This window comes from Dunckerocampus dactyliophorus, chromosome 3, assembly GCF_027744805.1.
Source record: "Dunckerocampus dactyliophorus isolate RoL2022-P2 chromosome 3, RoL_Ddac_1.1, whole genome shotgun sequence".
Classification (NCBI taxonomy): Eukaryota; Metazoa; Chordata; class Actinopteri; order Syngnathiformes; family Syngnathidae; genus Dunckerocampus; species Dunckerocampus dactyliophorus.
In genome coordinates this window covers 37,893,829-37,921,598 of record NC_072821.1, presented here as the reverse complement: position 1 = coordinate 37,921,598, position 27,770 = coordinate 37,893,829, and the positions used below count along the sequence as shown (strand labels likewise).

Genomic DNA, 27,770 nt, shown 5'->3' with positions numbered 1-27,770 from the left:
AAGCGCCAAGTGGGTGTGGCTAGCATACAAATTTTTAACGATAGGGCAATTATGACAGAGCCGTGCGAAATCTGCCTGGCAACAAGTGGCAAATTCTGTTGCTGTTGCGGTGCTTCACAATTGATCACCAGCTATTTCGATTAGTTGAATATAATAATTATTCGCTCAGTACAATATAACACTATACACATGAGATAATACTATTTGTGATAAAATAAGGCATAATAATGTCAAATGAAATATAGTTTTTAATGTTTTGCTCCACATGTGGACGAAACGTGAAGCATTTCCGCAGAGATAAGATCTCATAAAGTGGACCTGCTGCTTCGGTCCTGGATTCCGTATGGATTGCGTAACGTGGAAGCGCTGCCGCTGGCGCGTGAAGAAAAGGTATGCAATTAGAATCATGCCACGAGGGCCGGGGGTCACGTCTGATGGGCCCCTGAGCGGTCACTGTAATTATCATGCTGGTGGAAATGTCACAAGTGGTACAAAGGATTGTGTCATCAAGTCCAGGAGGGCGGTATCGGGTCTCTTCAGGACACCTCAAAGCCCCGCAGAGGATGTTTTGTGTTTTGTTTTGGCTGCGGTGAATGAATGTACCGGTGGCTAAAACATTTCCAAAGTGTAATTTCTGGCAAAGTGACACAAAAAAGTGACACGTTTGCACACTTCAGAAAAAAATAATGAAAATAAATGCTTGTTGCTTCTAATCATTGCGTCATCTCCAGGGCCTAAAAGGAATGATAAATAAAACTAATTGAAGAGTATTTCATTGAAATAATTTTGTTGTTTTTTCTATTAAAAAAAAAACAAAGTGGCTGTTTTAAAATATTTGGAGGTTTTTAAATGTGTGTGTGTGTGGGGGGGGAGAGACACCAACACTGTATAAATTGTAAAAAAAAAATAAAAAAAAATAAATAAAATACTATACTGTAATATATTAATAAAAATAATAATAACTCCTTGAAATGTATTTTATAAAAAAAAACATTTTATTTTAAAAATTACAGATTTTTTAAAAATAAAAAAAACTGTGTCAAAAAGAAAACAAACTGGCCTTTTAAGGGTTCAAATCCTTGAGTATTAGTTTTTATTAAAAAGTTAAAACTCCCACAGTTTAACAAATACTTCATAAGTGTATTTCAGTACGGTAATTTCAAAGATTGACTTGTTTAAAAAATAAAATGAATACTGACATATATGTATATTTTTACCGCAGTTTTTGGGTAGCTGACGTTTTTGGTCATCAGGGATAAATGAGGGAGTACATTTTAAGGGTTAAAAATCCTAGAAGGTTTGCAATCTCACGGAAATGCTAACGCTGGAAGCGAGAGAAGTAAAACACAAATGGAACACACACACACACACACACACACACACACACACACACGCACACACACACACGCACGACGCAGAGCAGAAGGGGGAAAGAAGCTGATTGGCCGTCACGGAAGGGGGGCGGGCTAACGGGAGCAGATGATGACTTACACCTCCAATGAAACACGGACAAAAGTGTGTTTTTCATCCAGATGTTTATTTACAATCAACAAGCAGAACGACAACAGAAGACACACAAGTAGTGCAAATGTCACAGTTTCTAACAATTCACATTCACTCTTACGGGGAAAGAAACAAAAACACATAATGTGACAAAGTACTACTTCCAAAGTACACCATGTTGGCCAAATGATACCAGCTAAATGTATCTTTTCTCCAAAACAGATCAGATGACTTCCAACGCCCTGCGTCGTTGCGTAACATGAAATGTGAAACGCCCTTTTGGAACAAGCTGTGCTTTCAAAATAAATGCCTTTGTTCCCTTTTTGGGACACGTGTTGTGCTCTCGTTACGGTGACCGCAATCGTCAGGGCGTCCGAATGCAACAAAAATAATTCCACCCTCATAAACGTCCCTTTCTTTATGTGCTTAGCGTATTTCCTCAAATAGTGGCCTCCGCTCTAATAAACGCCGGGCCTCCAAAATACCGCCACATATCACACGGGACACCTGAGGAGCCGACATCCGGCCTCCGCTCCAATTCAATTAATCGCCGGGTGCATCCGTCAATTACATAAATGCTGCACCTCAGATCGGTGCCGCTAGGGGGCGGTAATTAGCTCAAAACGTGGCATCTGTAAAGCTGAACTTCGTAAAAGCTGCTAAACATAATATCCCAAAAATTGTACAAAGTGTGGCGTTTGGAGGTGCCGCTTTATTATGATATGTGACACCATCACGTGTCGTGGTAGACGTCACCCCACACCGAGGTGGCATCTGTAAAGCTGAAGTTGATGAGGAGAGGGAAAAGTGCAGCGCAAACATTTCAGGAAAAGTGATGAATGCCTAGCGCTCTCTGCACTTGAGTGAAAAATCCTGCCACTAAATCAGGAAATAACGGTACTTTTTTTCTTTCAAACCGACACAGATAACTTTCTGCTTCTCAAGACCGATGTGATACCGATAACTGCTAACTTTTCCCATCTTCTTTTTAAAAATGTACATTTAAGTGTAGTTTGTGCAAAAAAAAAACATACGGGTAATCTCGCCTCATTGGAGCGTGTTTTTAAAAAATGATCGGTTATCGCTTATGACAGAGTGTTAGGGCCACATTGAAAAAAAAAAAAAAATCTGAGATTTCGAGAATAACATTGTAAATTTACGAGAAAAAAGTCGTAAAAGTCGTACACTTATGAGAATGAAGTCATAAATTTCAGAGAATAAAGTCGTACATTTCTGAAAAAAAGTCATAAATTTACTTGAAAAAAATCATAAATTTATGAGAGTAAAGACGTAAATTTATGGGGGAAAAAAGTAAATTTACAAGAATAAAGTTGTAAATTTACGAGAAAAAAATTGTGCAATTACGAGAATAAAGTCATACATTTATGGGGAAAAAAGTTGTAATATTGGCCACCCCCTTTCATAGCTGTCTCAGGCGATGCCTGTTACAACATATTAAAGTATTAAAATAATGGGAGCTTTTGAGAGTAAAGTTGTACATTTGCAACAATAAAGTCACACATTTATGAGAAAAAACCTGCAGCATTCGGAGAATAAAGTCGTGAATTTAGGAGCAAAAACTGCTAACTTTATGCTCCAGGCATTGCCTGAGACAGCTATGAAAAAGGGGGGCTTATGTGATGACCCCCGGTCTTGGGCATGTGGGCGGGTCAGTGTGCAGAAGACGGAAGTGAGCAGGGCTAGCTAGCCACATGCTAATCTAAACGCTACATGCTGTGTTTTGCTGCCACGTTCTACACAAAAGCTTCCGACACTTAAGACGTCTAATATCACCACTTTGTTCTCCTAATCTTACGACTTTTTTCCTCATAAATTTACCACTTTATTCTCCAAATCTCAGATATGAATATATTTTTCAACGTGGCCCCAATAATAATAATACAATCGGAGCTATTTTTAATGTTATCGGATTTATCGGTATGATATCATAATTCCCTCACATCGGTCCAATAATGATCGTAGTATTTATTTACATAATTCGTTTTGGACAAGTTGTCAGACAACGGATCCAAACAGCATCATAGAACACGCCCTCCCCAGACATGAACACATAGAAAATCTAAAGTGCTAAAACCGTACACAACCCAAATCCAAAGATTAGCTGAGGTCCAAACAGCAAAGAGGAAATATCAGTGCAGGGACTGTCTGCAAATAAAGCTTCATTTTGCTCTGATTAAAAAAAAAAAAGATTCCCTTGGACAACTAGAGCCAGTCTAGGTGTTGTAGATCTTGACAGACATGCAGGCTCCAGGCCCGCGTGAAGGCTTTACCTGAGTGACGCCGGTCAGGCGGGAAGGGTCAAGAACTGGAGCAAAGCGGCTCCAGGGGTTCCTGGCTGATGGTGGACGGCGACGCGGGCACGTGGCGAACCTTGGCGGGCGACTCTTTCATCCTCACCTGGTGTTTGCGCATCCAGTCCAGCACGCAGAACCGCAGCATCAGCAGGAAGCCTGACCACATGATACGCAGCACAGCCATGTGACGCTAAAGTGCTAACACTGAATGCCTATTATTTGCATTTCACTTCGTTTAGACATTTCTTGTTTACGAACTTGTAAATACGTTTTTTAAGATGATTCGAGCCCTCTAGATATGAAATAACACCCCTATAATCACCTTTATACTCCTGTTACACAGCATAGCAGACATGACGAGAAAATAAGACATAAATAAGACTTGTGTGTTGCTATAAGTGTGGTCCAAGGCCAAGGGAGCCTAGCGCGGGGTTGGACAGGAAGTGATGTCGAGGGTTCAGAGTTGAGTTTTAGCTAGGCGTGGGGTACAGCCGCATCAGTAGCCCGTGTTAGGGATTATTGTACCTGTTGTGAGTCTGGTGTTTGCGCGTCTCAGTCAATATTACAGTAGCTTTACTGACACCTAGTGGCCAGTGTAGAGTACTACATATCATCATAACGTCTTGAATGCCTTATATTATATTACAGCCATTTTCATGCTTGACAATGCTTCATTTAGGCAAAAAATACATAACAGTTTAGGCAAAAACAGGTGATGACACAACAGAACACTAATGGATGGCACTTTTAGGGCAGTTTTAAGCCATAAAAACGGCCACAAGGTGGCAGACGTGCATTTAAGAAGAGCTTGGCTTGTGAATTTGAATGGAAAAAAACATACATGACAGCAAGGAGCAAGTGGAAGAACGTGGAGGACTGTAGCGTGCACGCATTGTAGGGACATTTTAACGCATGCGCACGCGTGCACACACGTGCACACACATGCGCACACACAGTTCAGTCCCAAATGTGAAAATTGTAAATAGTTCCCTCTGGCATAATGAGGGACCTTTAAATTGAAGAATGCTACATTTTCAGAGCCCTGTCGGGCCACCATGCAGCAGAGCACGTAAGAGAAGTACGTAGCGTGTAGTAGTAGCAGTAGTAGTAGTGGTAGTAGTAGTAGTAGTAGTAGTAGTCGTAGTACAGTAGCAGTCGCCACTTCCACATGGACACAATGGACACAACAAACCACACAAGCCTGTCTCATGACTGCTGCACAGCACGCTGACTAAATATAGCACAACCTTGGATCAGAACATCTGGGCATGTGACCAACATCTGCTGACAAATACCTTGGAAAGAGTTGAGGATGCAGGACAGGAAGAGAATAAAGTCCGAGAAGGGTCCAAAGTCCAGGAAGGTGAGACCCCAGGTGGTCCCGTAGAGACAGCTGAGGCCCCAGATGCTGAAGAAGGCCACGCGGTTCTTCCGCCACTCGTCCCTGGGCCGGATCTCCCTGTAGACCAGGAAGAGCATCACCAGGCCCGCAGACACCAGGATGGCCAGGAAGGTGAGGTTGGTGAAGTAGTGAGCCAGCAAAGCCGCGTCATTCTTCTTCATCCAGCACCTGCAAACACGCACACGCACGCATGCACGCACACTCATAAGAACTTTGGTGAAATGTTCCTCTGAATGTGTGCTTTGTATGCTGGCCCTGGGTGACCAGACAGCAAACACATAAGTAATGTGTAGCGTGACAATTATTATGATTATTATCTAATTATTATTAACAATAATGCTGATGTTGATTTATATTGCTATTATTATTACAAGCATGATCACATCCATCCATCCATCCATCCATGTTCTATACCGCTTCTCCTGTCTATTATTATTGCTGTTAATATTGTAAATAATATGTAAGCCTATTATCACCAATATAAATAATAATAATATTCAAATGTCATTATTAGTATGTATGGATTATTATTATTATTATTAATAATACTGTTATTACTTAGAGGAATAATTAGATTGATAATAATACTTAATATTATTATAAATAACAGAAATAATAATAATTATTATTATTATGATGATTACTATGCTTCTCATAATAGTATTAACAAAAATGATCATCAACATTATTTTAAATTATTAGATATAGTATTAATGATAACACTGATACCATTATTATTACTATATATTATATATATATCACAATATAATTATTATATTATTGCTTAAGAATAACAATAATAGCAACAACAACAATAATAATAATAATAATAATAATAATACTTATTGTTATTTATGGTAATAATAATATCTACTATTTTCATAATAATATTTCTTATTATTATTCAGACAATTTTAACAAATATATACAATATTAACAAATAATGATAATTATTATTATTATTGTGCTTCTCATAGTAATTATTAGGTGATAGTATTAACGATACAGATCATTATTATTATTATGTATATCTTAATGTATATCTTAATAATGTAATAACAAAAAATAAGGTTATTAAAATAACAATAATAACATTCTTCTTATTATTCTTATTTTTATGTCTCTGAATTTATTTCTTAGTTAATAATAATTGTAATATTGACATTACTACTACTAACATATTACTTCATATTGTTGTGATTGCCATGACTGCATAATATTAACATTATTAACAATGCTGTCATTGTTAGAATAACAACAATATTCTTATTATTATGTAATACTGCAAACATGATCAACAAACTGTACTATCAATAAATAACTAATAACACCAACATTCATAATAATAATGATTATGATTGATATTATTGTAAAAGTATCCTAATTGAAATATACTCGAGTAAAAGTTACTCGGGTGTTGAAAGACAAAGAAGAAACTGTCCAACCTCACCCACGTGTGAAATGAAGGTGACGTTTGCCGTGATGATATCGGTCAACTAATGCTTACATCAGAAAGGGATCGTCTTCGTCCTCGCTGGACGCCACCTCCCTCAGGCCGTAAACGTCTCCTACCGCAGCCAGGACCACGATGGGCACCGCGGGGAGGACTGAAAGGCCATTTTCAAGCCTGGTTAGTAACAAACACTCGTTCTAAAGCACCCGCCAGCTGACTCGCTCACCAAAGCCCAGCAGGTTCCACACACAGAGGTTTGGCGAGGGTCTGAAGACCACGTAGACCAGCCAGAAGGTGTGGAAAACTTCTATCCCCATCCAGGAGAAGGAGCTGAGCAGGGCGTAGTGGAGGCCCGCCGCCGCCAGGACGCACAGATCGTGGCCGCCCACGTTCGCCAGGACCCCCGTGAAGAAGAAGAGCAGGTTGAGGAAGGTGAGGGACACGGCCAAGCCCAGGTGGATGGGTGTGGACGGGTCCTTCGCTCGCCTGTTGGGGGGGGGGGGGGGGGGGCAAGGAAAAGGCTGGCTGAAGAATTCTTTCTTTGGGGTAAAAATACAAAATAAAAGAAAAGAAAACCTTCTCCTGCAGAGGAAGACGATGAGAGCGATGCAGCTGATGACCGACACGGCGCAGCCAAGAGATGTGATGGCAGTCAAAGCCAGGAGGTGGCGCACCGGGCCAGGCTTCACTTGCTGGTGTGGAACACACACACACCACAATGGTAACATACAAAATACTCTATGTAACCTATGTACTGCATGTACCGTATACATACAGTGTGTGCAGTGCGTGTAGTTTGTGTAGTGCGTGTCGTGCGTGTAGTTTGTGTAGTTTGTGTAGTTTGTGTAGTGCGTGTAGTGTGTGTAGTGCGTGTAGAGTATGTAGTGCGTGTAGATTGTGTAGTGTGTCTAGTGTTTGTAGTTTGTGTAGTGCGTCTAGTGTGTGTAGTGCGTGTAGTGTGTGTAGTGCGTGTAGTTTGTGTAGTGCGTATAGTGTGTGTAGTGCGTGTAGTTTGTGTAGTGCGTGTAGTGTGTGTAGTGCGTGTAGTGTGTGTAGTGCGTGTAGTTTGTGTAGTGCGTGTAGTGCGTGTAGTGCGTGTAGTGTGTGTAGTGCGTGTAGTTTGTGTAGTGCGTGTAGTGTGTGTAGTGCGTGTAGAGTATGTAGTGCGTGTAGATTGTGTAGTGTGTGTAGTGTTTGTAGTTTGTGTAGTGCGTGTAGTTTGTGTAGTGCATGTAGTGTGTGTAGTTTGTGTAGTGCGTGTAGTTTGTGTAGTGCGTGTACTGTGTGTAGTTTGTGTAGTGCGTGTACTGTGTGTAGTTTGTGTACTGTGTGTAGTTTGTGTAGTGCGTGTACTGTGTGTAGTTTGTGTAGTGCGTGTAGTTTGTGTAGTGCGTGTAGTGTGTGTAGTTTGTGTAGTGTTTGTAGTTTGTGCAGTGCGTGTAGTTTGTGTAGTGCGTGTACTGCATGTAGTGTGTGTAGTGTGTGTAGTACGTGTAGTGTGTGTAGTGTGTGTAGTGCGTGTAGTGTTAGCACGTCTCACCACCAGCACTGTGAAGTAGGTCAGATGGTCACACAGACACTCCGTGTGTTTGGATCCTCTCTGCTGCGTCTTACATCCCGCCACCGACCACTTCACCTTCATCGGATCTACGCTCACAATATCGCAACACACACACGCACACACACACACACACACACACACACACACACACACACACAGTCATGAGATACAGAAAACATGCAAATACTGCCTACAGAATCCTAAATACATTTCATTCATTCATTCATTCATTGATTGGGTGAATGACACTTAAATACAGTATCATTCCTATCGTGTATTAGAATGAGGAATGTGTGGCATCAAATAAATAGAAATCATATTTAACAGTAGGCTGATATACAGCATGCATAGAAAATAGAACATAATAGCTTTCACCTTTTATTTTACAAACATACTGTAGATATCATAAAATATTTAATGCAAAAATATAGAAATCAAATATGGAAATTATATCAATAAAAATATTTAACAAAATCCAATGTAATGTGAAATAATGGATAGAGAATATCTGGCTGGCCCTTTTCTTCTAAAGAAATACTGTAAATAGATGAAAACACACACGCATCCAGTAGGCAGCATTAAAACACCATTATGTTCATTTTCATGTTCATAAGGTTTCACAAAATACACTTAAATATAAAATAAAACATATCTTTACATGAGAAAAACGACTGTAAATACATCTTCTAAGAAAAAGCCCTCACGAACAGGTGAGGTTAAAAGAACGTGCTAATTTGGTCAATATGTTACAGAAAGATACAACACACTAGCTTGAAAAATATCCTAAATAAAGAGGATATTTTAGAAAACACAACATAATGTCAAACAATACACATCAAACATACTTGAAATACATTTGGTAAAAGAAACAATTAAATAGGCAAGCTTAAAAGGCCATTATGTTCATTTGGTAATGATGTTATACTGTCGAAGAACTTTATAGAACATACATGATAATAGCTTATTGAAAAATATCCTGAATAAATGATACTGTAGAAAATACTACATGAAGTCCAACTATACAGCATATATTAGAAACATCGGGCACTTCTCTTATAGTGAATCTCTTATTATTACGTCATGACAGTTAATGAAGAATGAATCATTAGTAATACTATTAGTGACTACATGAGAGAAACGGAGCATGCAGGCGTGTGGAGTAAGAAAGATTGTCAGACCTCTCCTGGCGTCCCACGAGACACACGTCCGTGAATGTGTTTTCTGGAAAGGAGACGGGAAAGAACGAGCACGGTTTGTGTTGTGACTAAAGCGCTACCAAATATAACACGTCTGTTATTCTGCACCTCAACAATGAACTTACAGGGACGACGTGATGATGGAAGCCAATCCTGATTGGCTCGGGCAGGTCCCTGATGACCTCGTTGCCGATGGAGATTTCCACCACGTCGTCCAGGATCCTCGCCTCCTCGAGGCCCTCCTGAAATGCAAGAATCGGTACGTGTTAAGAAAGGCGTCGAGTGGGACTCCTCGTGTGGGGCCCACCTGGAACAGAGAGTTGTTTTTGAAGAAGGTGTAGACGACTTTGCTGTTGGTTTTTGCGGCCTGCTTCAAGGCCGGGGGGAGGTGGATGGAGGTCACCAGCTCCGGGGGCTCGCCTTCCGCCAGCTGGAAAATAATATACAACATTTTATGAAGTACAATAACAAAAAAAGGACAAATATACAACAAAAATATTGATAAAAGATTAATTATTGTTATAAAAAAAAATCAAAATTCATTAAAACTAATTTTAAAATACAATAGAAATATGTCAAACATAAAAAAAATGCAAAGATGAACATGGCATTCAACTGATTCTAGAACACAACAGAAATACGTCCAAATACTTGGATGAAATTCAAATATGAGGATTATGAACTTAAACATTACTATATCATATGATAACTTACACATTATTAACCAACCAAATAGTACAATATAATAGGAATATATCCACATATTTTGAAAATATCCAAATATGAAGTTGACATTTTTAATGAATTGTTTAATAAAAAAAAAATCCAAATAGAAAGACATTAACTAACCAAATTGTAGTATATAATAGTAATATATCAAACTATAAAAGCAAAAGCAAAAGAGAGCGCAGACCTCCGCTAGTCGCTATCGTTCCCCACATACTGTGATTTACACCATAAATGTTAGTGGTATATTTATTTTATCTACATATTTAGATTCCTTGACCATGAAAACATATCATGGAAGGTTTGAATGAATGCTAACATGTTAACACCTAGCATGATAGCGGTAAGTGTCTGCTTAAGTTCATATTCATGAAAATTACAAAAAATAATTGTATACCTAACATTAACGCATGCAAACACCTACCATAATAGTGTCTACCTATGAAAATGGCTAAAAATACTAATATGCTAATGTAGCATGCTTGCAATGCTAACATGCTAATGTTACACTGTATGCGTCTACCCTTCAAAATTGCAAAAAAATGCTAGTATGCTAATGTTAGCATGTTAGCTTTGCTACCATGTTAACGCCTAGTATGAAAATACCCATAAAAATGGCTAAAAGTGCTGAATCTTAGTTTGCTAATGTCTGCATGCTAGCCATGTTAACATGCTAACGTTAGCATGATAGTGCAACGTATCGCGAAGGCTAAATGTCCCAAACAAGTGCTCTGACCATTTATATACTGTACGCACAAATGCTGAAAATGGTCCTATCTCGCAATCTTAAAGAATCCTTGAAAAAACTCCTGGATCCAGACGGTGACCTGGATCAGCCCCGAAATTCAATCAGTTCTTCCATATCCCATTTCTCACAATTCCTGACAATGTCATCACTTGGTGAAGGTAACTATTGTAAATACTTGACAAATTCATGACATTCATGAATAGAATAAACACACTGTATGGTAAAACAATCATTTCAATAAATAAATCAATCAATATTACATTAAATAACCAAATTGGAGAACACAATACAAAATACAACTAAATATTTCAAAAATATCGAATTAGGAAGATGACTTTATTGATTATTGTGGAACACAATAAAAGTAAAAAAAATATTTTAAACTATCCAAATATGTACTTGACATGTTTAATTAATTATATGCCTTGTAGAATAAAAATGTTAAAATATTCAAATGTAAAAAATCCAAATATGAAGATGACAGTATTAATGAATTGTCACGTACATAAAAGCACATTGACTCTCTCCTTGCTTATTTACACATTGGGGGAACATTCTCTGGATTGGAAGCGCCGTGTTGAGAACATGAAAACGTTTCCACCTAAAATAGCAGAGTGGAAGCCTGCTGTGGTCTACGTGCCACTTAAGGCTGCATGCAGATACCAGTGACTCAATAAAACCCTGCTTTTCGTCCACTTTTAGAACAAAGCCCCTGTTGATCATTTTAACGAGCAGGTGGGAGGCCCCCACTGAAGCACAGAGGCCATGTCATACCTACTCAGGCCACGAGAGGGCAGTGAGCTCATGCTCTGCCTTTTTTGCATTTTCTCATCAGGGCTGCTGACTTAAAAAGCAGTCGATGCGTCACACGCACGACAGATTAACTCACAGGCGAGCTGATGTCCGCACCGCCAAAGTCCTCCTCCATCTCCACCTCAGAGCTGAGGGCCGCACAGGGAGCCCCCGCATTCCCAACAGAACCCATCGCAGCCGGGTCGGTCCTACACACACGCACGCACGCGCGCACACACACACACGCACACACACGCACACACAGCGCTGTCATTTAGGCTGCAAACAGTGATTTCCTCCATCTCTTATTATTTTGTGGGTGAAATTTAGCGTCTCGTGTTGCTATTTTTGCCAGGCACAGCTCTTAAAGCCAAGCATGTGCCACTGTTGTGTCAACGTGAAGGAAAGCAAATTAAAAAGGAAATTACACGTTGACTTGAGCGGATCCGCGGCTCCCCCCAGGACAGAAGGTTGCTATGAAAAGGAAACAAAAAACGGGCGATCAGACTGGAATAACGCAACATGAGAAGGTTGGAGGCGTCTCCCACCGCACTGGACCGAGCTTCCGGCGAAACTGTAGGCAGCCAGCGTTTTGTGCGTGATGATGTCATCCCCGATGGTCCCGTGGGCGACGCCGTAGGCGGTCTCGGGTGCGTTGGAGCCGTGGGACAGGTACGTGCAGCAGGACTCCGGCATGCCGGTGGGCCAGCAGAGAGGGAAGGTCTTCCCTCCCACCTGAGCAACAACACAGTCGGTACAAATAACAGTGACATTAGCAGCTGTGGCTGTAGGCGACCTCCCGATGTCATATTTTTAAAATTTGAAATCCACTCGATGGTTGCAGGGGCATCTGAAGTATCACGAGTAGTCAGCTTTATCTACCTCTGCACGTGCTGTAAAATGTGCGTGAATGTGTTACACCCATGACAACATTGGTTCTGTTGCTGCTGTGTTCTGTAACGCTAAATAACTATGTGGTATGAATTGTTAATATGTTTGATTGAACTGAAGTTAGTTATAATGATGCACTATTTATTTCTGCACATTGACATCACAGTGACTTAGAGCCTAGAGGCCTAGCTTGTCTCCACATGCTTATCATCTGATTCAAATAGACTCAGGCGTCAAAGCATGCGAGTCTGCCATCCACCGGAGGAGCAGAGCAAGCCCAGCCCTCTTATATGTGTTTTCCTATGTTCATCTAACACAGGGCTGTCCAATGTGCGGCCCCGTGGCGTCTACGACACATTCTAAAAACATAATTGAACATAAAACAGCAAAAACAGAAAAATCAGCAGTAATCTTACAAGACTAAAGTCAAAATATGAACAGAAAAGTTCTCAAATGATGTCATATTAGCAGCATAAAGTTGAAATATTAAAGAAGAAAATTGTCATTTTGGGCAAAATAGGCTGCAAAAAAAGATGAATATTTACAAAAAAAAAAAGTATGTTTTGACAAAAATAATTTAACTCATCCGATACCAAAGACGTCTTTTACATATTTTGAGTCAAAAAGAGGTGATGTGACGCAAGTGCGCGCGAAAAGATGCCACCGCTAGAGCAGTTTTAAGCCATAAAAATGGCCACAAGGTGGCAGAAGTGCATTTGACGAGAGCTCGGCATGGAAAAACACACTCGACAGCGAGGAGGAAGTGGGAGAGTGTGGAGGAGTGTAGCGCGCAGGAGGTTACGCATTGTAGGGAAATTATAATGCACGTGCACGCACGCACTTTAGTTCTAAATGTGAAAAGTGTGAATAGTTGACGGTGTGATACAGTATTTGTAAATTATTTTATTTGGATGTCTGTGTTGTTTATGTTGTGGTGCAGTTGTGTAGATATTTGAGCTGCCAAAAACAGCAAAAAATATTTGTGTCAAAGTGATTACTTTTCTCCCTTTTTTAGTTGGGAACTGATATTTTCCTGAAACTTACCTATGTTATGATTACTAAAGAACACAAAAAGGTAAAAACAAACTTTTTGTTTCGAAAGAAAGATGGGAGTCTCGTCTTTCTTTTTGTGGGTTCCATGTTTATATTTATGTTATATTCCATGTCAAAATTGTCTAAAATGGGATTGAATGAGTTCATGAAAAAAAAACGTCTAGAAACCAACAAAACAATGGATAAAGTTGACATTTTTGGGAAATGAGGTTGTGAAAAAGATGAATATAAGAATAATTTACAGAAATAAAATGTTTTGACAAAGATTATTTAAGAAGAAAGCTAAAATATTTGGAAAATTTGAAAAAAAAAACCACCCCCAAAAAACAGCAAAAATCGGGAAAAATATATTTGTCACTTTTTGGGAAATTAAGTTGCAGGAAAAGCATAATACAAGAATAAAGTCAAAGTATTATGGGAATAAGTCATAATTACAAGAATGGAAAAAAATGAAAAAAAAAATAGCGAGAATAAACTCCAAATGTTAAGAAAAAAAGGTGCAATTTTAGGAGAATAAACTAGTCATATTCTGAGTAAATATGATATTTTGGTAGAATAGACTTCAAATATTAAAGGAAAAATATATTTTTTAAAGGTTGTAATATTACGAGAAACACTAAAAACAAAATAAAGTTGTACTTTTTGGGGGGGAAATGATGTTTTGATGAGTTGAAATATTTGGGAAATGAAAAGAAAAAACCCAAAGCAGCAAGAATGGGTAAAAAAGAGCAAAGAGTGAAGTTGATGTGAATCATCTGCTTGGTCGGCTGCTGTTCATCGCAAAGCCGAGATGAACTTGGACTCTGAAAGCCCAGCAAAGAGTCCAGTTTGGTGTGGGACCACAGTGGGCACAGGTTAGGTGACGGTGAATGGAGTGAGGTTCCCCAGGCTGGTAAAGTTAGCACAAGTTGGGCCCCTCATTCATTTGAATGTCACCAAGTTAGCTGGGAGCCTCGGTGGTGCTTCGGTTATTGCCGCTGCCTTTTTTGTGTTTCTACAAAAGGCAGCTCACCTTAAATTGTTTCTTCTTGGGGAGAAACGTGCTCGACATTTTCGACATTCCGGCTCAGATGATATTTTTCAATCTCCGTTAGTCCGGCATGGAAGGGAACTCCATTTGTTAGATTTCCTTTTAAAAGCCCAGCAGTTATTTGTTTTGTATGTCCATCCTGAACCGTGACTTTAAAACGCAGGTACCCCCATTAAGGCGCACCAACACCCCTACACCAATTTCACTTGCATGCGATTCCACACCAACGAGTCCCGACTGGAAACACGCTGGAGCTCATCTTTCAGTGGCTTGGCAACTGAGAGGACCGGGACGGCTGCTGCTGATTGGCTAAGCAGCGCTTCAAAGATGCTGAAGATGTTTTCATGAGCTTAGAATGCGTGCGGCGCTCAACAAGCTCTCATGACGCCGCTTCAGTTTGAGCCATCGCGGACTTACTATTCATGTTTTGAGTGCGGATGCCAGCAATAACGTAGCTGAATGTAGTTGGGGGGGAAGAAACAGTAAAAATGGGGAAAAAATAGCCGTAATTTTACAAAAATTAAGTCAAAATATGAAGAGAAAAAAAGTCCCATTTTTCAAAAATAAACGTGTAATATTATAAGGAAAAATATCATTTTAGTTGCATAGAGTTGAAATACTCTCTTCAATACTAGAAAACATGTTATTATTTGGTTTTCATTTCTAATATTAGGATAAACAAGCAAAACAAAACAAAGTTGCCATTTTTGGTAAATTTGGATTGAGGAAAAAGTTCTAATATTATAGGAATAAAGACTAAATATTGCGAAAAAAAAAGTTGACAAAGAATATTTATGAAGGAAGCAGAAGTATTTTGAAAATTAAAAAAAAAAACAGCAAAAATGTGAAAAAAAGAGCAAAGAGACACCGATGCTGATAACAGGCTTGTTCACTTCACCGATACGACAAAGCGGAGTTGCACTTTTTTCTTCTTCATATATAAATAGAGTATCTATATAACCTTTCATGTTTCAGTTTCAGGCCTAGCTGGTTGCTGGATGAATGGACTAAGAAAGTAAGTGTTATGCAAGCCACCATGACAAAGGAGAGAAGAAGAAGTGGGAGCTGTCCCGTCATGGTGTCTTCATCGACTGTACCTGCAGCTTCAGCTGGTCCTGCAGCGGCTCCCAGTGCAGGCAGAAGCGACTCTCCTCTCGGGTGTCGAACGCCTCCTGACTGAGTTGATGCACACCGGAGCGTCTGCACTGAGCCGCCATGTGCCCGTGGACGGCCAGAGACCTCTCGTCGGCCGATATGGAGACGCCGTCGCAGCCGGGGGTGATGTTGAACCTCAGGCTCAGCGGGTGTTTGCCGTGGCGCCAGGTCCCGCAGAAGTTCAGGTCCCGGTCGCTTGAAGCTAGTGGATGATGAAACGGTATGATGCGTATCCGAACGTGACTACTAGCTCCCGCGGGGTGATCTTACCTGTGGAGCGGAGGATGATGAAGATAGTAAACACAGCCCGCAGACGCCCTGCAAGTGGGGCTTCCATCTTTGTCACCTGCAACGCAAAAGAAGAACAACTCTTCAAGCATGATTTCAGCAAAATACCACAGCAGCTAGCATACAGTACATCCTACTGTATATCTCAAGCAGCATGTCCTTATCTGCGCGCTGCACAGCTTTGACACAATAACGTTTTCTTAATGATACAACTGTTATCCACAGGACTCCGTCCTAGCTTCATGTTGCTATCAAGGAATACAAACACACACTGGGACGCTTCTGCACTCTTATCAGTGGAAACAGTCTTCCACTTCAACACACACACACCAACGATTTCCCCTTTTTTTTTTTTTTAACCCTCTGGCAGTTTGATATCATTCATTCCAACAAAGACTGTGAAGATGCTGACATGGACTTCTGTCACAACTAGCTAGACCTCCTACAAGACCCTCCTTGATCGTCGTTAATTGTGATAGCGTAGGATTCCTTAAGTAGGATTCCTTATTTAGAAATTGCATATTTTCCTAGTCAGAGCACAGAAAATCTTTTCATGGCCTTATAAACTAGAAAAGCACTTGGAGAGTGCAGACCTCCGCCAAGCGCCGTAGTTCCCCCCTTATCGTGATTTCCACCATAAATATTAGGCCTACATTTATTTTATTTACATATTTAGATTCCTTGACCATGAAAACATACAATGGAAGGGTTTGAATGGCATAAAAAATGTTAACATGCTAATGTTATGCTAACACCTAGCATGATAGCGCAAAGTGTCTGGTAAGTTCATATTCATGAACGTTATCGTTCATGTTATCGTACTAGCAATGCTAACCTGCTAAAGTTAATATGCTAACACCTAGCATAAGAGTGCATAAGAGTGTCTACCTACCTTTGAAATGGCTAAAAATGCTACTATGCTAACGTTAGCATGCTAAGACCTACCATGACAGTGTAAGTGTTCATATAAGTGTCTACCAATAATAATGGCTAAAAAAGCATTAGCATGCTGGAAACGCTAACATGCTAATGTTAACATGCTAGCACCGAGCATGATAGTGCTAAGTGTTCATATAAGTGTTTACCCATGAAAACGGCTGAAAATGCTACTATGCTAATATTAGCATGCTAGCAAACGCACGTTAGCATGCTAAACACAGGGGGCAGGAAGTTCAGCGTCACGTTTGATTTAGCTCGGCGTAGGTTACGGCTGCAATAGTCGTGTTTATCACCCGCTGCCAGCGGGTTTTCCAGCGTCAGGTGTGCGTGGTCAACCCGTCTGAGTGTGGATTCACCACTTCCTGTCTCACACGCTGACTCACTGCATTCCACTTTGACATTTTGCGTGTGACTCGATGAACCGCGAGCCAGTGTGGCCGTCTGTCTAAGAACGCTCACATGACGTTAAAGCTGCTTTACTTGAAATATTAAAGAATAAAAACATCATTGATTCAAGGTTGCAATATTATGACAAGCAAAAACAAAGTTGTCATTTTTGGAAACATTTTTAAAAGTTGTAATATTTTAAGAAACAAACAATTTTTTGTAAGGATAGGTTGGGGGAAAGTACTAATATTATGGGAATAAGGTCAGAAATATCACAGTAATAAAGTCATAATATTACCAGAAGAAAATACAAGAGAAAATGGAAAAAAGCAGCGGCAATTTCATGAGAATCAAGTCAAAATATTACGAATAAAAAGTCACAATTTTACGTGAATAAACTCGTAATATTAGGAGGAAAAATAATGTCATTTTAGTAGCATAAAGTTGAAATATTAAAGAAAAAAAAAATTATTTTTGAAATTGTAATATTATGAGAAAGAAAACAAAACAAAGTTGTCATTTTTGGAAAATTAGTTAAAAAATAATGGGAATAAAGTCAGAATATTACAAGTGGAAAATGTCCCAAGATTTAAGAAAAATGTTGAACTATATGAAAAAAAAAAAAAAAACAACAAATCCTGCCTGAGGTGTTCGCACGGCGCTTGTGGCCGCAGGCCAGCAAACAAAGCGACGCTGAAGTGACACGCCTGCTTTGTGGAGCTCATTAGGGATCCACGCACACTCGCCAGCCGTCACACAACACTTCATTCTGTGACGAAATCCTCCTCCGTGAGCCCGACCGTAGGCGGCGTATTGATGGCCAGGACGCACGTACAGGAGTGGCACCGGCAGATACAACACAACACTCTTCTTCTGCACGCAATCAGCACTACTGACACACACACACTACACAGGGAGAAGGGTGTGTGTCAGAGGACAACAAAAAACAAACACACACACACACACACACACACACACGTTTTCTCAGCTCTGTGACAGAAAGTCTGGCAGCAGTCATTCTGAAACAGCGCAGCATGGCCACATAACCACAGCACACGCAGGTGTCTGTGGCCCCCACGCCTGCTATGAACGAGCTTTGCCAGTAACTTGCTTTTCATGCCCTTGGCACCCCCGCGTCATCATCATCCTGGCGTATGAGTCACATCATCATCACCATCATCTCCATCTCCATGCATACACAGGGAACACTGAGGGCAGCGAGTGGACGGGTGGATTTGTAAGATGACTGATTGAACAAGTAAGTCATTGACGGCAAAACGGGGGGGAGGGGCGGCGGCGGATGGTCCAAGGTGCGGCCCATGGTGTGCATATGATTATAATGAAATGAAATCAAATAAAAACAGGAAAAAATGAATAATACATCAACAACGGGGGGTGGGGATCAGTGATTTGGTAGCAGTGATTCTGCTATTAAATTGTAAAATAACAACAAAAAAACAATAATACATCAAAGTTGTTTAAAAATAATTAAACAACAGCAACACTGGAAAAAAGAGCAGTAATCAGGTGAGCCATGGCTTGTTTTATTGGCCCTTTGCACACTCAGGGAAAAATAATTCATTAAAAAAACATGAAACATTTATAAAACAGCAAAAATTGAAAAAAAAAAACAGTAATTTGGTGACCAAGGGCATTTTTTTGCCATCATCACATTGTAAAATAAATAAATAAATAAATAAATAAAAACCTTTAAAAAAAAGACAAATTAATGAAACATCATAAATGGAAAAAAAGAGCAGTAATTTGGTGGTCTCTGCCATTTTTTATATTGCCTCTCAGCACATTCTAAAAAAAAAATTCTATATAATAAAAAAAAGATAAGTGAGTAAAAACCACAGCAAAATGGAAAGAGAGCAGTGATTTGGTGAGCCACGGGATTTCTTCAAGTTGGACCTCAGCACATTCTACAAAAAATGTAATACAAAAATAGAACAATAAATTTGAAAAAAACAACAAAAATTGAAAAAAAAATTGGTGGCCTGTGGCACTCAAAACATTCTAAAAAAACAACAACAACAAAAAAAACAAGAACAATCGATAAGACAGCAAAAATGATGGAGCAGTAACAACAATAATAATAAGAATTATTATTATTATTATTATATTAATAGTAATTTCTGGCCCTCAGCATATTCCAAAAAATAATTTAAAACCACCAAGATAACAAAATAAAACAGCAAAAATGGAAAAAGAAACAGTAAATTTACAAGCATAACGTCATAATATTACGAGAAAAAAAGTTGCAATCTGATGAGAAAAAAGTCGCAATATTATTAGGAAAAAAGTGTACATTTAAAAGCATAAAGTTGAATATTAAAAAAAAGTTCAAAAATTGTAATATAATGACAATCAAGAAAATTGGGCTTGGGAAAAAATGAAAATATTCTGAGAGTAAAGTGAAAATATGGGAATATTATCAGAATATTCAAACTACGAGAAGAAAGTTGAAAAAGTTTGGACGCCCCTGTGCCCGGGTGTCATCCAAATATGCTTTGTTATTGTGCTCCTAAAATGTCTCGTGTCCATTATTCTATTTGGTTTCACTCATACTCATACACATCAATGACTGCTCGAGGCTGAATGCCTCTTTGTCTCCAGAACAAGTCCTCCACATGCTTATCACCTCATTGAAATAGCCTTGGGCGTCTCGGCATGCACGTCTGCCCTTCATCGTCTCTGCCCCTCACAGGAGGAGGAGATCGCCCCAATGCTGGCGTAATTCACATATCGGAAGTTGTCCATTTGCAATCCACGAGCCACGTTTGTGCTTCAACGTCGTCAGCAAACGTAGCTGGAAGACGCCTGGTGCATTCACAGCCACACAAAAGAGTGGGACATCACAACTGTGACTGGCGAAAATACCGTGCTTGCCTTGAGAGGAGTTTGTTCCAGCCTCACGGAAAATACAACAACAGTGTGTTGCTTTCCACTCAAGTCATCGCCTGAGAATTTCCTCATGGAATCACTCGGGCCTCGGCTTCCTGCGCAAATGAGTTGCGGCTCGCACGGAGCAAATCAGGCGCGCACGCGTGGCGAGGGACGCTCCCGTCACGGCTCGGTCCGTCCTTTCAGCGTGACTGCACACGAGCAGGGAATGTCCCCGTAGTAGCGGATCCGGAGACAATAGCAGCTCTTTGTTGTCTCGTTGCGCTGACAGCTCGCGTCAATGAGGGTTAAAGGTCAGCGGGAGCTTCTGACTGTTTAAGGCCGGAGTGAAAAGACACACGGGCGCACACACACACGCACTCACAACATGGAGCTGACAACAATGCAAAGAAAAACGGTGCTACTTACCCGAAGTATACAAGTACATTGTCTGCAAACCACGATGCTTCTGCAGCTAAAAAAGAAATCAACTTTTCAATGTATTTTGCTTTTTCTGAAAGCGTAGCAGTGAGAGCAAAGAGGAAAAGTGTGATGATAACCATAGAGCCTAACTTGGAATTTCATAGCACTCACCTCCCGCCTACACCCAGCCACCTCTCACATTCATCAAGGGTCAATTTCATGGTTGAAACTTTTAATATACAGCGGCTAACTTGTTTTTACACTTTTAAGGCAGTAAAGACGCTAAATAGCGTGTGTGAGCAGTTTTACTTTGCTTTTATTTCGTTTGATCATACAGTTAACGCAGGTGTTAAATGGCAAGTGCACAATTTAGTGCTTTTAACTATTAATATACAACGAGTAACTCCTTTTTACACCAGTATGGCAGTAAACAACATTAAATAGCAATTGGGAGTACTTTTACATTAATTTTATTTAGCTTTATCGTACAGTAATAGGGGTTAAATGGCAGGTGCGCAATGTATTGTTTTTAACTTTTAACATACAATGGGTCACTTGCTTTTACACTTTCTGACAGTATACAAGGTTAGATAGCATGTGTGAGTAGTTGTACGTTACTTTTATTTAGTTGGATCATACATTTGTACAAAGTTTGAACATACAGACAAGCACAAAATATATTGTTTTTAATTTGGAATACACAGCAGCTAACTCCCTTTTACACTTTTATGGCAGTAAACAACATTAAATACAGTAGCATGTGTGAGTAGTTTTACTTTACTTTTATTTAGTTTCATCACACAGTTACACAGGAGGTTAAATGGCAGGTGCAAAATGTATTGTTTTTGACCTACAATACACAGCTGCTAACTTGTGTTTACATTTTTATGGCAGTCTACGACATTAAATAGCTTTTAACTCATTCAATCCCAGGATTTTTTTCAAAAGTCAACTCCTTTAATGCTGACCATTTTAGACAAATTTGGCTGATCTTTCAAGGCACACAGGATGTTGTGTTCTATGGCTATAGAAACATGGAACCTACCAAAAGAAACATTAGACTCCCGTCTTTCATCAGTTTGTTTCTACCTTTTTCTGTTCTTTAGTAATCAGCAGTAGAACATAGGTAAGTTTCAGAAAAATATCAGTTCCAAACTAAAACAGGGGAAAAAAACAGCGTTTTGTGAAAAGATACATTTCAAGCATAACTTTCACTTTGACACAAATATTTTTGCTTTTGTGAAAGCTGAAATATCTAAACAACTACTGTATAGCGTCATCACCTCTTTTTGCCTCTCGCGCAAAAAAAACACAAAACACATATAAATACGTCTTTGGTATTGAATGAGTTAATTAGTTTTATGGTACGGCTATGCAACGGTTAAATGGAAGATGCACAATGTATTGTTTTTACCTTTTACCATACACTGGGTGGCTCCTTTTTACACCATTATGGCAACAAACAACGTTACATAGCACGCGTGAGTAGTTTTACTTTACTTTTATTGACTGCATATGGCAAGTAATCACTTTATTGGCTTTTCACTGCCTTTATTTAGAGTTTAATAAAGGTTACCAGCAAATCCACAATGTATTCTTATTTTTTAAAACTCTGACAACAAAGCATTTAACTTCTTAGTAGTAGTTTTACTTTGTTTTTATTAAGTTTTATCATACAGTTACACAGAGAATAAATGGCAGGGACACAATTTATTGTTTTTAACTTTGAATACACAGCGGTTAAACTTAATTTTTACACTTGCGTGGCAGCAAACAATGTTAGATAGCAGGTGTGAGTAGTTTTACTTTACTTTTATTTAGTTTTATCTCATATAGTTGTACAGAGAATAAACAGCAGGGACACAATTTCTTGTTTTTAACTTTGAATACACAGCGGTTAAAGAATGTTAGATAGCAGGTGAGAGTAGGTTTACTTTATTTGAGGTTAATTCCCTTCTCTACACGCGTATGAGACACGTATGAGAACGTTAAGTCAAAACATGAGCTGTAGGCTTGATAAAGGATTTATGATGGAAGGCCACAGTTTGACCCTGGAACAGATCATTTCTATTTTCATTAGATGCTTGCCATTTATTTCTGGTTGTTATCTAGACTCTTGGCAGCGACAAGCTTTTACCCACAATGAGACGACATACAGTTAGTCATGAAATGACATGCATTTTGTGCAAAAACAAAAGGCCACAGAGAGCGTTACGCCGTCTGGGAACTTCTTTTATCGCTTGCACAAGGTCCCGCCGTGAGGTATGTGCACTGTGCAACAATGTCGTGCGCAGCTGCCAGCGCCGCTGTGCAAGATAAGATGTGGGGTTTGTTTCCCTCGCATGATACAACAAGCACACTGTGGCTTCCCCCCCACGTGTGTAGATTTACAGCTCCGGACTACAGTACTTGCGTCGTGGAAATGCCAGCTCGCAGCCATATCCTGAGCAGATCCTCTGGAGGGGGGGGGGCTTACACGCTTGAAAGAGTTCGTAGGAAGTGAAATGTGCTGCAGCAGGTACGAGCACAGACATAAAGCTCAAGTTGAAGTGGACGACCCCCAGAAAAGATGGCTTGGAATGCTCCCTGGGCTACGCATTCTTGCTGTCACCATGGAGATGCTGCCAGCATGTGCATCTGCGTGTGTGTGTGTGTGTGTGCGTGTGTGTGTGAGACAGTTATCTGTTCCTTGATGTAAGGAAATTGGAGGAGCAGGTGGAATGCTAGTAACGTTTCCTTCACGGCTGGGAATAAATCAATAAGACAACACACACGGCCAGCAAAAAGGCCAGCATGTTATGATCACCCCCCCCACCCTTTTGGTGTGATCCAAGGTGAGGGTCAGGCGGTTCGATTTGCCACCCGGGGGGCTTTCTATTCCTTATTATGCAGAATTAAGTCAACACTTAGGGCGGGGAGGCCCACACCCACAGCAAATGTTTGTGTAACGGATGCCAGCCTGTGAGGCTGTGCGAGTACTGTATACGTTGGTACACCTGTGTTCGAGCCCTGGTGCGGGCGGTGTGAAACAGGGCGGGTTACATTTGCACTTCACAAGGTAAAAGTGCCTAAATGCGACTTGGAAAAGGGGAAACGGCGACAAAAAGCGCACATCATTCACCAAGCACACAGCCAACAGCAGCACTTGCATGTCACTTCATGTTGTTTATGGGGAACAAACAGCAAAAGATTGAATTTTGTCTGTCTGGGACTTTTTCAAACAGCTAAAATCATGCAATAATCCCCAATCATGTTTTTTTTTTTTTTAATTATTGGCCCACGATACATGCTCAAAATATAATTTCATTAAAAAAACAAAACAAAAAAACAGCAAAAATGGGAAAAAAAAATCAGCTGTAATTTTACGAGAATAAAGTCATGAAAACATGAAGAGAAAAGAAGTCACATTCTATCAGAAAAAGTTGCAATTTTACATGAATAAACTTGGAATATTATGTTATATTATTTTAGTAGCATAGAAAAAAAAATTCTACTAAAATGACATTATTTTTGCTCTTAACAGTACTTGTTTATTCTCATAAAATTGTGACTTTTTCCTCTTAATATTTTGACTTTATTCTCCTAAAAATCCAACGGATTTTTCCCATTTTTGCTGTTGTTTTTTTTCATCTTACAAATAATCTTCTCATAAAGACTTTATTCCTATAATATTATACATTTTGCCTTTACCTACAGTAAGTTCTGAAAAGTTACAACTTTAGTTTGTTTTGTTTGTTTCTACAAAAATAATTTTTTCTTTAATATTTCAACTCTATGCTACTAAAACGACATCATATTTTCTCATAATATTACAAGTTCATTCTCGTAAAATTGCTAATTTTGTTCTCATTAGAATGACTTTTTTCTCTTAATATTTTGACTTTATTCCCATAAAATTACAGCAGATTTTTCCCCTTTTGTAGTTGTTGTTTTTTTATTATTATTTTCCAAATATTTCAATTTTTTGTCAATTTTCTTCTCGTAATATTCAGGCTTTATTCCCATAATATTGTACCTTTTTCACTTAAATAATTTGTCAAAAGTTACAACTTCATTTTGGTCAGTTTTTTCTTATAATATTACAACTTTGGCAAAAAAAAATTATTATAACGAACAAATATTTAAATTCTCATAATATTATGACTTAAAAAACTTATTTAAAGTCGTAATATTATGAGAATATTTGGGAAAACAAAAAAAAAACTGAAAATGAAAAAATCAGCTCCAATTTTACAAGAATAAAGTCATATTCTAAGGGGAAAAAAGTTATGAGGAAAAATTATGTCATTTTAGTAGCACATTTCAAAGTTGGACTATTATAGGAATTAAACAGAACAAAATAAAGTTGCTTTTTTTTTACAAATTAGGTAAGGGGAAAAAAGTACAATATTATGGAAATAAAGTTATAATATTACTAAAGAAAAAATACCTTTTTTCCAAAGTTGTAATATTATAAGAAATAAACGGAACAAAACTAAGTTGTAGTTTTGGGGAAATTAGGTTGGGGAAGAAGTTATAATATTATGGCAATAAAGTCATAATATTACAAGAAGAAAGTTGAAATATTTGGAAAATTAAAATAAAAGAGACAGCAGGAAAAAAAAGGAAATATCGGATGTAATTTGATGGGAATAAAGTCAAAATATTAAGACTCATAAATCATATTCTAACAATAAAATACTAACAATTTTACAAGAACAAACTTTAAATATAATGAGGAATAAGAAGAAAGAACATAAGAAGAAAATTTACACAAAAGAAAGTTGAAATATTTGGAAGATTTAAAGCAAAAATGGGGGGGGGCAAGAAAACACTAAGCTGGATGATGTTAAACACAGCAAGCGACCAAACTAGCAAACCAGCAGGAGCGGCCGTTTGAAACCAACGATACCAATACAAGACCATCTTTGTGTGCGTCTCCACCTGCATCACTTAGTGACAATCTTTGATTGTGCCCTTTGTGTCACAGGGCGGAAAACCACAAGATGGCTTCTGTTACATGAAAGACAAGTACCTCCTTTTCATGTTTTAACCTTTAAAATCAACCCACATCCATTTAACTACAACAACAACAACAACAAAAACCCCAATGTGTGAAAATTGGGGGGAAAACGTCACTTCAATGAGACACAATTCACTTGTTTAGCACAAGAAAACCACACAAAATCTACGTAAATTACCGTAAATTCTACACTAGAAGTAGACAAAAATTGGCGTCAGAGCCTAGCTTGTTTGGAGCTATTAGTTTACGATAAATACTTTCAAAAATGTCTTACCTGGGGCACTTTTACACACCCGCAGACCGCCACAAACGTGAGGATGTGTACAATATCCCAAAAAAGCACAAACTGGTCCCGTCAAAGGGAGCAAAAGTAGCCCGAAGAGGTGAGACTGTCGCCGTGAATGTGCTGATGATTCAGTCCATCAAACAAGCCGGAGCAGGTTGCATGGAATTGGAAGGAAGGAGAAAAAAACACACACAAGTCGCGTTCACCTGTTGTTCTGTTTTTATATTAGAAACTCTATTTTAAAAATACCGATAGTGAACTTTTACAGCATTGAAGGCGTGAGGAGTGTCCGTCGGAGAGTGCCCGCTCACACTGAGCCTTTGTCCGGTGACGCTCTGGTCGGCAACCGCCGGGTGGATGCCTGGAAGGTGGAGCTGCTGTTTCGGCTTGACGTTCCAACAGTAGTTTCCGGTATGGACTTTCACAACAAACCCCTCAAAAGCGCATGCAGTCACATTATTTAAATTATGCAATATGTGTGCAATTTGGCCTTCACGCTCAATGTCTGTTGCATTATACATATAAATAGGTTCAACATGACACACATGACACATATTTAACCACACAATATATATAATCGAAACCAAAACTTAATGGTTCACTTGTTTTGAAGACAATCCCCACTGCCGGTTTCGTTCTGTGTCTGTCTGGAGCTTGACTAAAGTATATTGGATTGTATTGATTATAATGCCTCAAGGGGAAATTCAGTTCAATTCAAATGATTCACAAGTTATTTTGTCAAAGTTTGAATTTGAGGAATTAACAAAAAGCTGTTCAGTGATTTTCTTTGTTTTAAATTTGACGTAATCCATCTTCTGCTGGGCAGCTGCAGCTTTTTTTCCGGTGTGAACTTTGACCAGAGGTGTCCAAAGTGCGGCGTGGGGGCCCATGTGTGGTTCTAGGCACATTCTAAAAATACAATTAAACAGGAAAACTAAAAAAATAAAAAATAAAAAAAAACAGCAAAAATGGAAGAAAGGAGAGGTAACTTTTTTAAGAATAGTGAAAATATTAGGAGAATAAAGTTATTTAATTAAGAATAAAGTGGTAATCTTTCAACAATAAAGTCGTAATATTATAAAATATATAAAATAGTATAACGTTAAAATACTCAAGGAAAAAAGGATGTTTATTTTTAATATAATGAGAAACAAAAGAAAGAATAAAAATGCAACTTTTGGAAAATTAGGTTAGAAAAAGTAGAGAATGAAAAAGAAAATGAAATAAAAAATATTTATGATTGGAATAAAGTCATACTATCAGGAGAACTACACTTACAAGATGAAATTTGAAATATTTGTAAAATAAATTTTTAAAAACCCAGCAAAAATCAGTTGTAATTTTACGAAAATAAAGTCAAAATATAAGGAGAAAAAAGTAATATTATGAGGAAAAATAATGTCATTTAGTAGGATAGAGTTGAAACATTAAAGGAAATTTTAAAGTCATAATATGAGAGGAAAATAAATATTAAAAAAACAGCAAAAATGGGAAAAAATCAGCTGTAATTTTAGGAGAATAAAGTCAAAATATTAAGAGAAAAAAAGGCATGCTGTAATATTTATATATTATATATTTATCATGTAAAAAAAATAAATCAATGAGAAAAACAAGTAAATAAAAATAATTTTAAAAAACGAATGATGTTACATACAGTACATAGAAATAAGCAAATAAAGCAATTGTACGACTTATCTTTGATGAAATTGTTAATTATTCATGAAATAGAATGAA

General features: G+C 38.6%; 1 protein-coding gene across 2 annotated transcripts; it reads right to left on the bottom strand.

The window, feature by feature from the left end:
- Positions 1-1,532: 1,532 nt before the first annotated feature.
- adgrg1 (adhesion G protein-coupled receptor G1) lies at positions 1,533-26,396 on the bottom strand. 2 transcript variants are annotated; one of them, XM_054770548.1, is made up of 16 exons: positions 26,286-26,396; positions 26,025-26,156; positions 16,096-16,171; positions 15,768-16,027; positions 12,245-12,431; positions 12,125-12,170; positions 11,794-11,905; positions 9,738-9,860; positions 9,556-9,672; positions 9,413-9,455; positions 8,214-8,320; positions 7,250-7,365; positions 6,900-7,159; positions 6,728-6,827; positions 5,114-5,388; positions 1,533-3,974 (listed from the first exon to the last, which is right to left on the bottom strand). In XM_054770548.1, exons 3-16 carry the CDS (start codon positions 16,160-16,162, stop codon positions 3,823-3,825), a joined length of 1,965 nt encoding a protein of 654 aa, XP_054626523.1. In that variant the 5' UTR covers positions 16,163-16,171; positions 26,025-26,156; positions 26,286-26,396; the 3' UTR covers positions 1,533-3,822. The 2 variants fall into 2 exon arrangements, with proteins under 2 accessions (XP_054626523.1, XP_054626522.1); XM_054770547.1 differs by having other exon boundaries at positions 26,025-26,390.
- Positions 26,397-27,770: the final 1,374 nt, after the last annotated feature.